The sequence below is a fragment of the Trematomus bernacchii genome, unplaced genomic scaffold (genome assembly GCF_902827165.1).
Source record: "Trematomus bernacchii unplaced genomic scaffold, fTreBer1.1, whole genome shotgun sequence".
NCBI lineage: Eukaryota > Metazoa > Chordata > Actinopteri > Perciformes > Nototheniidae > Trematomus > Trematomus bernacchii.
This window is the reverse complement of record NW_022987772.1, coordinates 86366-103049: the sequence shown is the minus strand read 5'-3', so window position 1 is coordinate 103049 and position 16684 is coordinate 86366. Positions and strand designations below refer to the sequence as shown.

The window sequence follows — 16684 nt, the reverse complement described above, 5'->3', positions numbered from 1 at the left end:
AAATCACTAATACAACACTGCATATATTGAATTATACGGATCATTTTTATACATTTTGTTTTTGCTAATTTAGATTAACTTCTTATATTTCTTTTTGTTATCCTTTTATTGCACATTTTCACCTTACCTGCATGTTATTTTTCATTAATATTTGTACTTTATTTATCTATTTGAACCTTTTGTTACACATTTTTTATTTAACTTCTTGTGTTTTTTTATATATATTTTCTATTTATTTAATTTATTTTACCATTTATTTCAGAATTTTACATTTACTTTTTACGTTCATATAAATACATAAATACATATAAATATTTGTATTTCATTTGATTCTGAATGGAGCGATTGTCACACTAAATAAATACAATTTTGATTCCCACAATCCTTGATCTTCAACAGTGTGTAAAATCCCCACTTGTTCCCCAGAGTAAAACTATGTTACTTGTAGATATTTAATTGCTTTTTTTACTGCGCTGTTAGTGTACAGTTATATTATTATGCAGCTGTGTTTATTGTATTTTTGTAACTCAAAACAACAATTTCCTTCGGGATAAATAAAGTCTTATCTTAAAAATATAAAACACATTTAAATGCATGAGTAACTCTCTCTTTACCCAGGATGCAAAATAAAAAATGCAGACCTATTTAAAATAACTTTATTGTATCCCCTTCAGGCGGGAGGTGCGCCTCCGGACCTGAACGCCCTGCGGAGTCGCATCACAGCGCTGGAGGAGGAGAGGGAGGAGAACCTCTGGAAGGTGGAGCAGTACGAGGAGCTCAAAGCTAAGAACGGTAACCAACTCAAACCTGACAGCAGAGACTTCAGGGCTTCATATTTTATTTGTGCGTGTCATTTTAAAGATTCAAAGATTCAAGGCTTTTATTGTCATTCGTACATAGCTACAGTGTAGTTATATCAATGAAAATCTTAGGTCACAGGCTCCTCCAACAGTGCAACACAATAAAACTGATAAAATAGTGCAAGTAAATACAAATAAAATGGAATAGAAGTAGTGCCATAAGAGTCTCTATACAAGTGATACATCATTTGTAAGTTAATGAATGTAAGAAACTCCATCCTGACAGCAGAGACTTCAGGGCTTCATATCTTCTTTGTGTGTGTCATTGTCATTTCAAGACTCGAGTTTCAAGGCTTTTATTGTCATGCGTGCATAGCTACAGTGTAGTTATGTCAAAGAAAATCTTAGGTCACAGGCTCCTCCACCAGAGCAACACAATGAAACGGATAAAATAGTGCAAGTAAATACAATAAAATAGAATATAATAGAAATAGTGCAGAATAGTCTAAAGTGTAAGCAATTAGATATCCACTTAATTATACAATTAAAGTATACATTATACTTATAGAAGTAGTGCCATAAGAGTCTCTATACAAGTAATACATAATTTGTAAGTTGATGAATGTATGGATGTTCTTAGTTCAGGTGTTTAACAGTCTTATGGCCTGTGGAATGAAACTGTCCCTGAGTCTGGTGGTTTTCTAGCTGTGATGAATCTCAAAATGAACTCTGTTTGATGTTTTCTGGTAGAAACGCTGGAGGCTAAGCTGGAGGTGTACGAGGAGCAGCAGAGGACCCTACAGGCCGACCTGGAGCAGTTCACCAAGAGGACGGCCTCTCAGGTCAGGGGGCAGACTTTCCTGCTTAATCTTTGTGCCTGATTTACAGGGAGTTAAATAGTTCCTTAAAAAGTATTGATAGGTCTGGAATTCAAAGCCTAACCATGTCTAAAATGGTGTTGAATATGATTGTATAGGTCTTAAATTGAATGCTCTAAATCTTGCAAAATGTATAAATAATTGTGCAGGTTATTTATTATTTACAGGGAGTTAAATAGTTTCTTAAAAAGTATTAATAAGTCTTGAATTCAATTGTCAAATGTGAGCCGAACAATGTCTAAAATGGTCTTGAATATGATTTTATACTTCTTAAACTGAACGCTCTAAATCTTGCTAAAATGTGCTTTCATTGTGGAAGACTTACATTATTTTCTGCTTCACTCGGGTGTGATGGGAACGTGAAAATGCAACTAGACATGGATGGAGAATACCAAATCATCCACAGATCTCCTCCTCTCTTCTCTAATGTTAAGATATTACATCTGTTAACTTGTCCCCGCCATAGCTGTGTTTTGTTACAGCCTATTTGGGTTGTTAACAAGTGTCTAAATGAGACGACTAAAGGTCATCACGCCCAATATTAGCCACCTTTAGCTTAGCGGTGGTGACGTGAAGTCATGTGACCGTGCTGTAGTTCCTTTATAGCCCAACATTAGCCACCTTTAGCTTAGCGGTGGTGACGTGAAGTCATGTGACCGTGCTGTAGTTCCTTTATAGCCCAACATTAGCCACCTTTAGCTTAGCGGTGGTGACGTGAAGTCATGTGACCGTGCTGTAGTTCCTTTATAGCCCAACATTAGCCACCTTTAGCTTAGCGGTGGTGACGTGAAGTCATGTGACCGTGCTGTAGTTCCTTTATAGCCCAACATTAGCCACCTTTAGCTTAGCGGTGGTGACGTGAAGTCATGTGACCGTGCTGTAGTTCCTTTATAGCCCAACATTAGCCACCTTTAGCTTAGCGGTGGTGATGTGAAGTCATGTGACCGTGTTGTAGTTCCTTTATAGCCCAACATTAGCCGCCTTTAGCTTAGCGGTGGTGACGTGAAGTCATGCGACTGTTAGTTTCTTGTTCCACTTAAGAAGTGAGGGGTTTTGTTTATTGTTTGTTAGGTATTTATTTTGTGTATTTAATAGTTAACTCTTAGTTAAGAGTGTCCCTTAGTTTCCCTTTGTTTGTTTCTATAAACCGGTGCCTTTCTGGCCCTTTGTTTTGTTTGTGGCTGCTTGTTGCCATTTCATTTGAGCTTTGAGCTTTTAATTTACCAACACCAACTGGTTATATGTTACTTTCCCTTTCCCCCGAGCTGGGTGTAACAACATTGTTGAAACCTTCTTAAACTCACCCTGTACCTCTCTCCCTGTGTGCTGTCAGGCGAGTGAGTCGGGCAGCGCGGACGACACTCAGAGTCACGTTCTGGAGTGGCAGGAGATGGTTTCTGATGCGGTCAGCGCCAGAGACCGGGCCAAAGAGGAGAAAGCTGCCATGGTGCTGCGGATCAGCCACATGGAGGAGGAGAGGGAGGGTAAGAGTGCAGGGTGACACACATCCACAGCTGTTAGCACTCTCAGATCACCAGGAGTCACTAATAGGGTCACAATGCACAGATGTTGCCTAATGCACACCTAATCTGCGTCAACAATCTCACACACTGCCAATACTCAATCTGAGTCTCCTTTTTAAAGATCTTTAACTGACCAATATGATGTGCAAAAATAAGCCACACAGTTAAGCAAATCAATTTCCTTTCTTTCTCTTTAAGCATCTCTGAAATAAGCGGTAATTTAACTCAATCTCCTAAATCTCCTGACTTTCCATTCTCTCTACTTAAATTGAAATAATTCTCATTTATTCTTTCATCTTTATACTGATCAATTTATGAGTTTGATGACCCTGCTTAAAATGATTAATTGCTATTATTTTAAACCATAAATCATTAGTGTTTGAGCCAGAATTTCACCCAGCCCTTTTTTTTTTTACCATCAAAACTTCATCACCATGTTTGTCCCTCCTGTTTTGCTCTTCACGATTTTTTTCTTAAACTTTTAGTGGAGTTTAGTGTAGTGGCACAGATTTGAAACCCCTTAAGACAAATTGGTTATTTCCAATATTGGGCTTAATGATAAAAAATGTACTTGATTTTATTACATTAGATACAGATTTGAATCAGTTTCTATTTACATTATTTAAGTTAAATTGTATTATATTGTATTAACTCACTCTTGCGCCGAGTGGTGTTCTTCAGTCTGAAGTTTGGAAACGTTTCTATTTTCTCTCCCTTTTGTGTTTCTGAAGCTGTGACAAATACTGGTCACTAAGATAAGATAAGACAATAACTTTATTGATCCCAATTTGGGACATGTTTGTGTTGCAGCAGCATAAAAAGACATGGCTTTGTACAATACAAATTAAAAGACAAGAAATAAACAAGAAAGCACACTACTTGTGTGGCTGACGTAAAAAAACATTTGGCACATCATTTGCCACATTTGTGTAAATTTGACTGGTAAAGAGTCGGATATAGGACACGTGTAGCAGCAAGAGAGTAAAGCTACAACCACATTAAAGTGTATTTTCAAACCTTTTCCTCCATGTACACCTAGTGTCCATACTACTACATTATTGTAGTAGTATGGACACTAAGTTGACAGCGTTTTATCTAGAAAAACTTCAGGATTGCATTCAAGTCTGGAGACGCGTAGAAAGAATTTTAATAAATGAAATAAATAAATGAAATAAGTAAAATATAAAAATGTATTAATAATAGTCCTATTTTAACAGGAAAATAGGACTTAAAGTAAAAGATTTCCGTCTGGCAAACACGGCCAGAAAAAAGCTCTTTATCAAATGTTTACAATGTCGTCACCGGCTCAGAGACGCCGGTCGCTTCCTATAGCATGCACTCTCGTTGAAATCAATTAAAAAAGACGCCGGTGCGATGTGGAAACCGGCCCTAAGGATATTGTTTTTGTTTAAACACAGGACTGTGGATGAAGCCTTAGACTTTTTGATTTTGTTTACCACATGTCCTCTGCTATCTGACTCAACATTATTTGTGTTTTCTCGCCCCCCCTCCCCGTCCTAACCGTTGTTATTGGCGAGCGTCCCGTCCCGTCCCCCCCGTCCCCCCCCGGCTCCTGCCCCGCTCCAGGGATGGGAGCAGCCTCTCAGAACAGTTTCCCATCAGTTTTGTGCATGCAGGCCCCCCCCCACTCCTCCAGTGCAGCGGGTCACTGTTCTGCCTGCAGCTTCCCCCAACATTCACCTTCCTCTGGGGGGGGGGGGCGAGCTGCAGGCAGAACAGTGACCCGCTGCACTGTCGGCCATCTTGTATTTTCCTTTCTTTTCCTGTTTCCCCCCCCCTCTTTTGTTGATCTGTTCTCTTTTTCCCATCTCTTAATTTCTGGTGTGGCCACGCTAAAATATTTTCAGAGTAACTCAGAAAAATCATTAATGCTGCAACTAACAACTATTTTAATTTGAATAAATCTGCTGATTATTTTTAGTCATTAATATTTTGGTCTGAAAAAAATGTCCACCCCCATTTCCCAAAGTGCAGGGTGATGACTAAATGTCTTGTTTTGTCCGTCCCAGATCCAAAAACATTCGCTTTAATTTGATATTTGATAGAGAACAGCAGGAGATCTCCATTTTGTATTGGCTCAAAAAAGCATTTCCTGACATTTTTGTACGAAAAAATTACTTTTAACAACAGAACATTTTCGATTAATCAATTGTGCAGCTTTACACAGAATCAGAAATACTGATTTTCTTAACTATTTTTCCATTTCAGAATGAATAAGCTAGAATAACATACATATTTTAAAAACATAGGAAGTAAGAATGTGCAATTAAAGTTAAGATAAGATAGGAGTGAGAAGTGAATGTAAAATGTCCACCCCCATTTCCAAAGTGCAGGATGATGAATTTAAATATCTTGTTTTGTCTGTCCCAAATCCAAAAACATTCGCTTTAATTTGATATTTGATAGGGAACAGCAGGAGATCTCCATTTTGTATTGGCTCAGCATTTCCTGACATTTTTCAACGAAAACAATTACTTTTAAAAACAACAAATGTTCGATTAATTAATTAGTCAGCTTTACTCAGAATCAGAAATACTGATCTAAAAAATTCCATTTGAGAATGAATAAACTAGAATAAAATAAATAATGTGCAATTAAAGTTAAAATATATGTATACAAGTTAATGTAAAATGTCATTACACTACATTTCCGTATTATCAAATATAGTGAAACAACTTAAACGGCACTTTTTTCAGTTCGTGGTGGGATGACTAATGATGCACTAACTCAGATGCATTTGAAAAATCCTATTACTATTTAAATCATATATTATACTGATAAAGCTTTAAAAGTGCAGGTGTTTTTAATCAAGAGAGCTTATTCTTAAGAAAAGGCCCATACTAAACAAGATTTGAAATACAGTATTTAACACTTTCTCTCAAAGAACACTGCATTTAATTCATCGTTCGGATCATTCGCTCAGGCTCAGAGAACAGAGAGATCGTCTTTGCCTTTTCCTTCTATCCTATCATTCCTCTGGTGTTAATATTTGGTGACTTTATTCAGGTGGAGCTTCAATAGGCAGCGTGAAAACTAACTCACTCATATTGTTGGTGCTGCTTTCAAGTGCTGCTGGAAATCCTGTAAATACCATCGTACTCTGAAGTGGAAACTGTGACTCACAAGTTGTTTTAATGTGGGACAACAGGAGCGTGCTTAATTAAGACTAATCTATGTTGGAGCTTAATTAACAATTCTTAAAAACTTGCTCTTAACAATTCTAACATTTCTGCTGAGCTGTCGCTTCTTCTTCTGCAACTAAACATATCTTGCATTTGGCAGCAAGACGTCTTTATTATTTAAATCACATTTTATAATATAAGTTTGTATTATTATATATATATTATAATTTAGATCCAAAGGCTCAACGTAAAGGAAGACTTATTTAGAGGGGAAACCAAGGTGTTAATTTTTTTAATTTGATTTCATCTCAATTCTACTACATTTTGAAGCGTCAATCCATCACCTTATTTCCATATCTACTGACATTTTGATTGCCTTGATCAGAATTAAGGAAAATGATTGTCATGTAAACACAGTTTGCTGAACACTTAAACAGATCCAACCTTGAAAAGTCTTAAAATTAATTAATTAACAACAAAAAAAGGCTTTCATAAGAATGGAAACGTCTTGAATCAGTCTTAAGAATAAAAAATGAAATAATTGTTTCTGATGTTGTAATTTCAACTATCATAAAAAAATGTTAACATCTTTTTTACGTGCAAATCAGTTACGCAAACATTAACCTTCCACAAAAAATAACAACTGAAATCAGAGTTGCCTCCAGGAATCACATGACATTCAGGCACAGAACAAATACAAAATCTATTTAGCTTCACACTTATTTCACTCTTCATGGCCAGTAGATGCTGCATTTTCTCAGTTATATTCAATGCTATACTGCTGTATTAGATGCATAGTCCTTTTAAATTGCGCTCTGCTTAACCTGCTGATTTCACTGACCCCTCACTGACCACTGCCTAACCCCCCGATCTCTCTTTCTCTTTCTCTTTCTGCCCCTCCCTTTGCTTTGAGCTCACCCCCCCCCACCCCCACTTTCTCTCCCCTCACGTTAAAATCAGCCTGTTGTCACAAAACAGATGGGAATATGTTTTATTCGCTCCCAAAAACAATCTGGCACTCCCCTGCTTGCATCTCTACGCTGCTAAATGAAAACCCACAGACGCACATATAACTCCCCCTCAGATCTGTGTTACTGTGGTAAAAAACTCTGGCTTTAAGTGTGTGTTTAGCTTAAAGTCGTCCCACAGCCACTTCCTCTTACTGTGTGATGCTGTGTTTCTCTCGCTGTGCAGATTAGGTGTGCATGGCTCTGACCTGGATGTTGCTTTTTTAAGTGTTTCTCAGGTCCATTATGCAAACATAACAAATTCATACATGTCTGGAGTTTCAATAAAGCGCCGTCCATATCAAGAACAATAACTATAAATATGGATTTTTAAATCCTTCAAGCTCGAAGTGGAGGGAGGAGTCGACATCCACAACTTAACGATGATCCATTGAATCAATAATGACGATAGAAACACTGACAGAAAATCTGAATCTATGAAAATACAAATGTGTCTTTGTTCAGTACAGGAGGCTGGATGAGTAAAATGAAAAGCATCTCTCCTCTCCTACATGGTGCTGAAAAACACACAGTGGAAGTTACTTTTCAACTGATTTCATATTCTTACTATTTATTTATACGATTATTTACATCTTATATTCATGAATAGCAACTAACAGAAGTTACAGGTCATCATTGCTCATTATTAGGGCCTGCTTTGAGCTAATAACCTTAGACTTTATTATTCTGAAACTCATTAAACCATGATTAAGATAACACCTTTAATAATTCAGGTATTGGCAGCAACAGTTATAAACGTGAAATTCAGGATGGGACAGATAAGAGTTCAGAAAAGGATAATATATTTAAATGATTAATGTGTAAATAAACTACATTTTCAAATAACTATTCTCTTTAAGCCACTTGAAGGCTTTAAACCGGAAAAATATGTGCTGGAAGTGTCGTTTATGGGACTCACAGCACCTGGAAAAAAGCGTATAGCTTAATTGTATAACGTTATTGTAAATCTAAATCAACATTTAGAGAAATACACATCAAGATGTAACCCTCATGCTTCTATTGAACCTGAAAATGAGAATAATAGATAGATAGACAGACAGACACACAGACAGACAGACAGACAGACGGATAGATAGATAGATATAGATGGATGGATAGGTAGATAGATAGATAGATAGATATAGATGGATAGGTAGATAGATAGATAAGACTTTATTTATCCCGAAGGAAATTGTTGTGCCAGAGTTACAAAATACAATAAACACAGCACCATAAAAATATTATGTCCTCTTTAAGTGTGATGACCTGATACAGTATGAAGTCATGAAACTACGACTGCTAAATGATCACTGAATGAAGCACAGTGGCTCACATCCACACGGTATACTTATATTGATAGTTTTTGTTCTTGGTGTGGACGTCTCTTTGCTTCCTCTTTCTCCACCCTTTACTCTCTCTGTCTCTCTTATTGCCTTCACTGTTTTATAACTCTGTTTTCATATATCAGTTCATATGTAGTGTTGAAAGTGCCTCACCTCCCTCTTCATCAAACACCATCCACCTCAGCTCTGCAGAAAATAGTCTTCTTTTAGCCTCTTTACATCATTCTGTCCCCTCCCTACCATTTTATTACTGTTACACCCACCACTTCCCCTCCATCCATAAACAACCCCCCCCCCCCCCCCCCTCTCCCTGTGGCACAAAACTGATTGAGGATGACTGGTTCTTTCCTGGCTGCTCCGATCCAGCACTGGCCAGCCGGCAGCAGGAGTTGGAGGAGGAGCTGACTCAAGCTCGGGGTCTCGGCCATCATCGGAGCAAGAAGCTCTCAACACCCGCACAACGGAGCCTGCAGGTGGGTGGAGGGGTTAAGTGCTTATATGTGTGTATTGTTTATGAAAGATTGTGCACATCAATCATGGTTGTCGCTTGTTTTACGCCAGAGAGAGCCATAGAAGAGCTCAGGTCAGAAGAATTTCATTGCCATTTCTACATTTGTGCATATGACAAAGCTATATGACAATACAACCTTTGCTTTTTAATGACTGTTTTTAAATACCATTTTCTTAATGTCTTTCATTTTTGTAAAGCACTTTGAATTGCCTTGTGTTGAAAGGTGCTATAAAAATAAACTTGCCTTGCCTTTGAATCTTGAATCTAGAACAGGAATTGAGAACCAGTGAAGTAGAAATTAAGAATCATCTTTGGGCGTACGCTCTGGACGTAATTGATCAATTCTCTCTCTCTGGCATAACACGAGGGACATGGAGACAAAGCAATAACAACACTTAATCAGAAACAGAACATGGAGAACAGGGGTTAAATGCTTATAAAATGGTGCACATAAATCATGGTTGCCCCTTGATTTACGCCAGAGAGAGCCATAGAACAGGAATTGAGAAACAGTGAAGTAGAAATTAAGAGTCATCTTTGGGCGTACGTTCTGGACGTAATTGGTCAATGTGTTTGCTCTCTCTCTCTCTGGCATTGACACACCTGACCTAATGCATGATAAGATAAAATAAAAGGGACCTTTTTTTAATCCCTGTAGGGAAATTCAGGTGTTATAGCAGCAACAAAATACAATCAAAAGAGAAACACAGATCCATGAGAATATACACATGGATAACCAGAAAGATATCGTAAAATGCCTGCCTTCGAATAAAGATGGCGCCGGTGATGAGGGCTGCCGTGTCTTTTGCCCCTCTCCAACTCTGCCTTTTTTTCCCGCTTTATTTCAGTGTTTGTTTAGTTTACGTTGTGTGCTTCACTATTATCTGTGTTATTGTGTTGCTCTGCTGGAGGAGCCTGTGACCTAAGAATGTCATCGTCATAACTACACTGTAGCTATGTACAACTGACAATAAAAGCCTTGAACTTGAACATTAATCAAGTGTCTCCCTCTTGCAGGAGGACTTTGAGTTTGACGGGCAGTGTTTTTGATACAACTTTTGTACACTTGAATATCTGCGCTTAATTATTTTCATTAGAATTATGCGTTCAGAGGTAGTTATCATGTTATTGCCTTTTACTAAGTGTCTCCCTCTTGCAGGAGGACTTTGAGTTTGACGGGCAGACCCCCTTCCAAGACCCTCGCGGCCCCTCGGAGAGCACCACCCAGATGGAGGGAGAGAACATGGGAGGTTGGTGGCCCGAGTTCAGTTCTCCTGACACAGGTGTGAGACCCGCTGGACAGTTTACTCCGGCATGCACACATCCGCACGTTACTCTGGATAAAGTGTCTTTGGGTTATTTTGTCGTTTTCACCATAACACTCCAAACTTACTTCATAGGGAATGGGAAGAGTGGTGCAGGAATGAGTCGAAAAACTGGAATTAGTCAGGATTTTAGCCCTTCTGTCTCCTTGTCTGGAGGTCAATGGTTTTCTGAGTGTGTTGTTGATTGTTTGTCTGAAATAAGGTCTGTGGTTAACACAAGCTGAAGACATTTTAACGTTTTCTTCCACGACATAAAATGCATCAGTTAACACCCCACTGGTACAAGTGTCTAAATGAGACGACTAAACGTCATCACGCTCAACATTAGCCTCCTTTAGCTTAGCGGTGGGGACGTGAAGTCATGTGACCGTGCTGTAGTTCCTTTATAGCCCAACATTAGCCACCTTTAGCTTAGCGGTGGTCACATGAAGTCATGTGACTGTGCTGTAGTTCCTTTATAGCCCAACATTAGCTGCCTTTAGCTTAGCGGTGGTGACCTGAAGTCATGTGACTGTGCTGTAGTTCCTTTATAGCCCAACATTAGCCTCCTTTAGCTTAGCGGTGGGGACGTGAAGTCATGTGACCGTGCTGTAGTTCCTTTATAGCCCAACATTAGCTGCCTTTAGCTTAGCGGTGGTGACCTGAAGTCATGTGACCGTGCTGTAGTTCCTTTATAGCCCAACATTAGCATCCTTTAGCTTAGCGGTGGTGACGTGAAGTCATGTGACCGGGCTGTAGTTCCTTTATAGCCCAACATTAGCCGCCTTTAGCTTAGCGGTGGTGACGTGAAGTCATGTGACCGTGCTGTAGTTCCTTTATAGCCCAACATTAGCCGCCTTTAGCTTAGCGGCGGTGACATGAAGTCATGTGACCGTGCTGTAGTTCCTTTATAGCTCAACATTAGCCACCTTTAGCTTAGCGGCGGTGACATGAAGTCATGTGACCGTGCTGTAGTTCCTTTATAGCCCAACATTAGCCGCCTTTAGCTTAGCGGCGGTGACATGAAGTCATGTGACCGTGCTGTAGTTCCTTTATAGCCCAACATTAGCCGCCTTTAGCTTAGCGGCGGTGACATGAAGTCAGGTGACCGTGCTGTAGTTCCTTTATAGCTCAACATTAGCCACCTTTAGCTTAGCGGCGGTGACATGAAGTCATGTGACTGTGCTGTAGTTCCTTTATAGCCCAACATTAGCCGCCTTTAGCTTAGCGGTGGTGACGTGAAGTCATGTGACCGTGCTGTAGTTCCTTTATAGCCCAACATTAGCCGCCTTTAGCTTAGCGGTGGTGACCTGAAGTCATGTGGCCGTGCTTTAGTTCCTTTATAGCCTAACGTTAGCTTTTAAATTCAAAACAGGTGTAGGCGCTAACCACCAAAACACCAGAGAGGCGCCAACATCAGTAACTGTGTACTCTCCATTGTTCTCATAACTTATAAGAAACATGTCATTAATTAACTTTAATTTAGTAAAATAACACTCCTATTCCTCTGTGGAGAGTTTCCCTCTGTAAAGACAGACAGATGACTGTTGAAAGCTAATGACTCTACTTTTAAATGAAAGCCACCTCGTCCCAGAATGCACTGCGATTCCCATTCTCTATTGAGCAATTGTGGTGGTTTTGTTTGTTCTTCATCTAACCTGCCAATATTGTGAACTAAGAACTGGGTGATCTATATAATATTGGGCTTTACATATTTTTGGGATAAGTGTTATTTCTCCTAACAAATTCAATTGAAACTAATTTGAAACATTTATTAAACTAACTCTGGGAATATTGGTGTAACACCGAGAGACACACTCATTCATCGTTTTACATTTCCATCATTTGAAGTTTTTTCTTTGGACACGTGCATGCTGGTTGAGCTGGCAAGTGTTTTTTTGGATTGGTCGACTGAATGCATTGAATTGTTGTGAGATCATATGTAAGTGAGAAGGTGCACCCATCGTGGTAAGTTTTGTTTTTCATCGTTTTGCACGTTTCACTCTTTTTTTCCTTCATTTCCTCTCATCCTGCTGGTTGTCTTTTAATCCTCTGCCGTTCATGCAATCAAAAAATAAATCAGCATGTCAAAAAAGCAAATTGAAATGAAAATTATAATTTTGAAGTTGTGTTTCTAAATGGAAATCTGTCTGATGTATTTTCTGATTGTTTGCAGCAAAACCTTGAACTCTTGAATTGCCTTTCTCATCTTGTCTTTTAATCAATGCCTGACACAGAATATCTTTTGAATGATCCCATGTTTGATAGATATGTAGTTTCCTCACACTTTGCATCCTGTGATTATGACTTCCCACTCACTCAATCTTTCCTGTAGATTTTTCCCACTTTTTCCCGACATTTGGGAACAAGGCTAAGAACAAAGACAACATGTAGTATTTAAAGTTGATTTAGTAAATAATTACTAACTCCTTTTATCCTATCAATCAATTTTTTGTATTAAGGATTTTTCAAGGTTAGTAAAAAAACCTCTAGACATCAAACAAGACATGTAAGAAAGAATTGAATGTGTTGCAGCCCTACTGTAGCATAATTGATCAGTGATTAAAGACAGTGTTTTTTAATGGATGAATCAGCAGATAAGACTGTTGTTTTTGCTAAAAACCAAACTAATCCAGCACATCACGATGGAAAATTCGACATTGTCTAATCAAAGTCATGTTTGATTAAATTAAATAGCACCCTACAAATGTGTACAAAAATCAGTCATAGAAAAATGTGGCGACTCAAAAAGATGCAGTGGAAATGCACGTGATGCTGATTGTATCCTCTTAGATCCATAGTAAATCCAATTAAAGGCCTTTCTCTGATTTGTTTTCTTTTATGTCTCATCCCTAACACCTTTGCTCTGCTGCCTGCAGACGGTCTGCGCTCCGTTGTGGAGGAGCTGGAGCTGGAGAGGAACCAGCTGCAGGAGCAGATCCTGAGTCTGGAGGAGCGCTGCCAACATCTGGAGGACCGACTGCAGCTGCAAGCTCGCATTGAGACGCTTCAGGTAACCTCAGCATCCAGAACGTTAAAGGTCTCCTATTATGCAAAACCCACTTTTTCATGTCTCTTCTACATCAACATGTGTCCCCTCTTCTTCATGTCTCTTCTACATCAACATGTGTCCCCTCTGTGTAAAGAGATTCTGAAAGTTTCAGGAAAAAAGATTCTCTCACTTTTTGTCCTGATCCATTTATATAAAAACCTGTCTGAAAATGAGCTGATCAGATTTTGGCCACTTTATGATGTCATGACGATCTGTTGGCTTGTGTAACCATTAGCCAATCACCAACCAAGGTAACCCCCCCCCCCCCACCTTATCACCTGAATCTCCTCCTAGAGCACCATTGTGTTCTTTTTAACCAAATCTCTCTCAGAGGGGGCGTGGGGAGGGGCTCCTTATTTTTCATCTAAAGTAACAGACAGAGAATCAGCACTTTAGAAACAGGGCTGAAACAGAGGGGATTATGGGATGCTGCAATGATCTGTTTGGTGTTTGGAGCCAAACACTTCAGAGACATGTTTTGTATAATCTGAGACCTGTAATATATTGATGAAAAACAGTATAATAGGGGACCTTTAAATATTCTCTCACACTGAAATCTAACTCTTAATCCTGACTCGCCTCGTGAGGAAACGATGAGTGAATTGCATGTTTTCCCCTGAGGACTAGGAGTTTGTAACAAACCCTTCTAACGCAGGTGACGTTTGATGTAGATGAAGATGAGCAGCCATATTGGTTCCCTCAGGTGTGTGTGGCCTCTCTTGTGTGTGTGTGTGCGCTGGAGAGCGGTGACGGCTAACGGTGTGGTGTGTCGTTTAATCCTGGACACCTTCTGACTTTCCAGAATAACATTAAGTCACAGACTCACCGGGTGTCCTTAATCACACTTCACTCCCATCTTTGAATATAAAAGTTTATTATTTCCACATAAATTGGGAAAATAGATATTCTGTCAGTTAGGGCTGAACAATTAATACAATTTTGTCTAAAGTCACATATGGTGTTCTGCAATATCCTAATTGCAGAGAGAAGAAAATGTTCTAAAGGCAAGATATGTGAACATATTTGAATTAAGTATTGAGGAGCTGCAGAGAAATCCTGGCCTACAAACGATATACTACAGACTTAATAAATCAGTAAAAATAATCACAATTAGTTATTTTTTCTAAATGTTGCAACACTATTAAATATGAATCACTCAGCTCCTCTCGTCTTCCTGCTCTGTGTGCAGTGAGTCTTTTCTCCGTAGCTTTTTATCAAATCTTTGCATATTCATGTGTGTTTTTCTGCCACCTCAGAACGAGTCGGAGAGACTTCAGAGCCAGCTGTCCAGCGTCCGGAGTCAACAGAACCGAGACGCAGAGAAACATCAGCTGCTGGTGAGCAGCCTCAACGAGCAGCTCAAAGGGTAAGCTACTTATACGATACGATAATACTTGGTCAGATCAAGTCTGAAATGTGACTTTCATCACAGCAGCTCCATGTGTAACATCAACATGGACAAATGTCAAGACACAATACATGAAAAACAAACAACAAACATTTAACAGCACAATCACTGAGAGAAAACATTATTCTCCGCACAAAATCACACTTACTTCCTTTTCCTACATTGAAATATATCTGAACACATAGTTTGATTGATTGCCTTTTTTCACATAAATAAAAAAGCCTCTTTTTAAAAGTATTTGTCCTTTATTTGAAAGCTTTCTTAAAGGGGACCGATCATGCAAAATGCACTTTTGTACGTCTTTTATACATGAATATGTGTCCCCGGTGTTCCAGGGAACTCACCAAGTGTCAGAAAACACAACCCTCTCTCTTTTCCTCCATACCCAAATCTCTAAAAACAGGGCTGCAACGGATCTGATAAAAACTGATCCAGATTTGAAATTGTTCTGACGTCAGAAACAGGGAGCTCCGCCTATATGGGCAACTCTCCACCTATCAGGGGAATGGGGGGTTGGGCCACGGCCATTGCCGCTCGAAAGCGCTGGAGACGCTGTAGTACATATGCCAGGCCTGTAAGTGGCGCTGTAATCTGCCACAAAAGCAGCGAAGAAGACTTCTCAGAATCAGCCCTTGCAAAAACAGGGCTGGAAAAGAGCAAATAGAGCGAAATGAGGCATAGCTAAAATGCATGATCTGTTTGGTATTTTGAAAAAAAAACTTCACAGACATGTTTTATATAGGTATGGCCCTACAATATATTATTCAAATATAGCATGATAGGTCCACTTTAAGTTAAAGTACAAAAGGCATCAAAATGTACTTAAAATACCAAAAGATAAATGACTCATTATCTCTAATAGCCTATTTCTAAATATTTTATATACTGGAATAATGAAGGAAAAAACATTCAGTATGTGGAATATATCAAGATAAACATAGAAAGTTAACGTCAAATAATTAAGCAACATCATTTCCCAATTTGGGATGATTAAAGTATCACTCTATCTAAAAATGTGCAGAATTACACAAAACATATACAGTATATATGTCAAAATGTATATTATATACTAGTGAGTTTCATAAACACTTTTTACAGTTTTGCCTTGAAGTTACTCTTGAAGTATTATCAGAGTCACTTTAAACGGCTATGATGGTGTTTTTCAGACTGAGCAACACGCAGGAGTGTCTGGAAAGCTCCCTCATCGAGAAGGAGAACACGCTGGCCAAGACGTCGGAGAAACTGGAGCTCATCAACGGCCTGCGAGAATCTCTGAGTGAAAAAGAAACTCAGTACAAAGACGTTTCTGACAAGCTCCTCCAGACTGAGCTCACTGTACGTTCTGACCCCTTATTTCTGTATACGTCACATTTCAATATTGAGCTGGATGTAATTGTGTATTTCTTATGTTTTGTCCCGTAGCTGGAGAATGTTTCTCAGAAGTGCAGCGTCTCAGAGAAACAGTGCTCAGAGCTGAAGTCAGACGTTATTGACGTCACTCAGAAGCTGAGCCTGCTAAAGGAGAAGGTGAGATTTTATAAATGTGAATATCAATCAGTTTTTATTTTTTTTATTATCGCATTTTTCTCAATTGTATGCTCTTTTGGACCATTTTATATATAGCATTTCTTGTTGTTATCTTGTTTTGTATCTCTCATGGTCATTTTGTATCTCTTTTTGGTCGTTTAATATCTGTTTTTGGTGATTTTGTATTG

The 16684-nt window shown here is 38.9% G+C and overlaps 1 protein-coding gene across 3 annotated transcripts in view; it reads left to right on the top strand.

Annotated features, from left to right (window-relative positions):
* The window catches only part of LOC117497019 (golgin subfamily B member 1-like), a 50765-nt gene that overhangs the window by 15390 nt on the left and 18691 nt on the right, over positions 1-16684 (top strand). The window contains exons 12-20 of one of the 3 annotated variants that reach the window (XM_034148908.1): positions 675-792; positions 1551-1642; positions 3012-3162; positions 9061-9167; positions 10365-10488; positions 13389-13522; positions 14818-14927; positions 16136-16304; positions 16392-16496. In XM_034148908.1, coding sequence (XP_034004799.1) covers positions 675-792; positions 1551-1642; positions 3012-3162; positions 9061-9167; positions 10365-10488; positions 13389-13522; positions 14818-14927; positions 16136-16304; positions 16392-16496 — 1110 coding nt within the window. Of the gene's footprint in view, positions 1-674; positions 793-1550; positions 1643-3011; positions 3163-9015; positions 9168-10364; positions 10489-13388; positions 13523-14817; positions 14928-16135; positions 16305-16391; positions 16497-16684 lie in introns of all 3 variants that reach the window. The other 2 variants (XM_034148907.1, XM_034148906.1) reach the window with 2 other exon arrangements.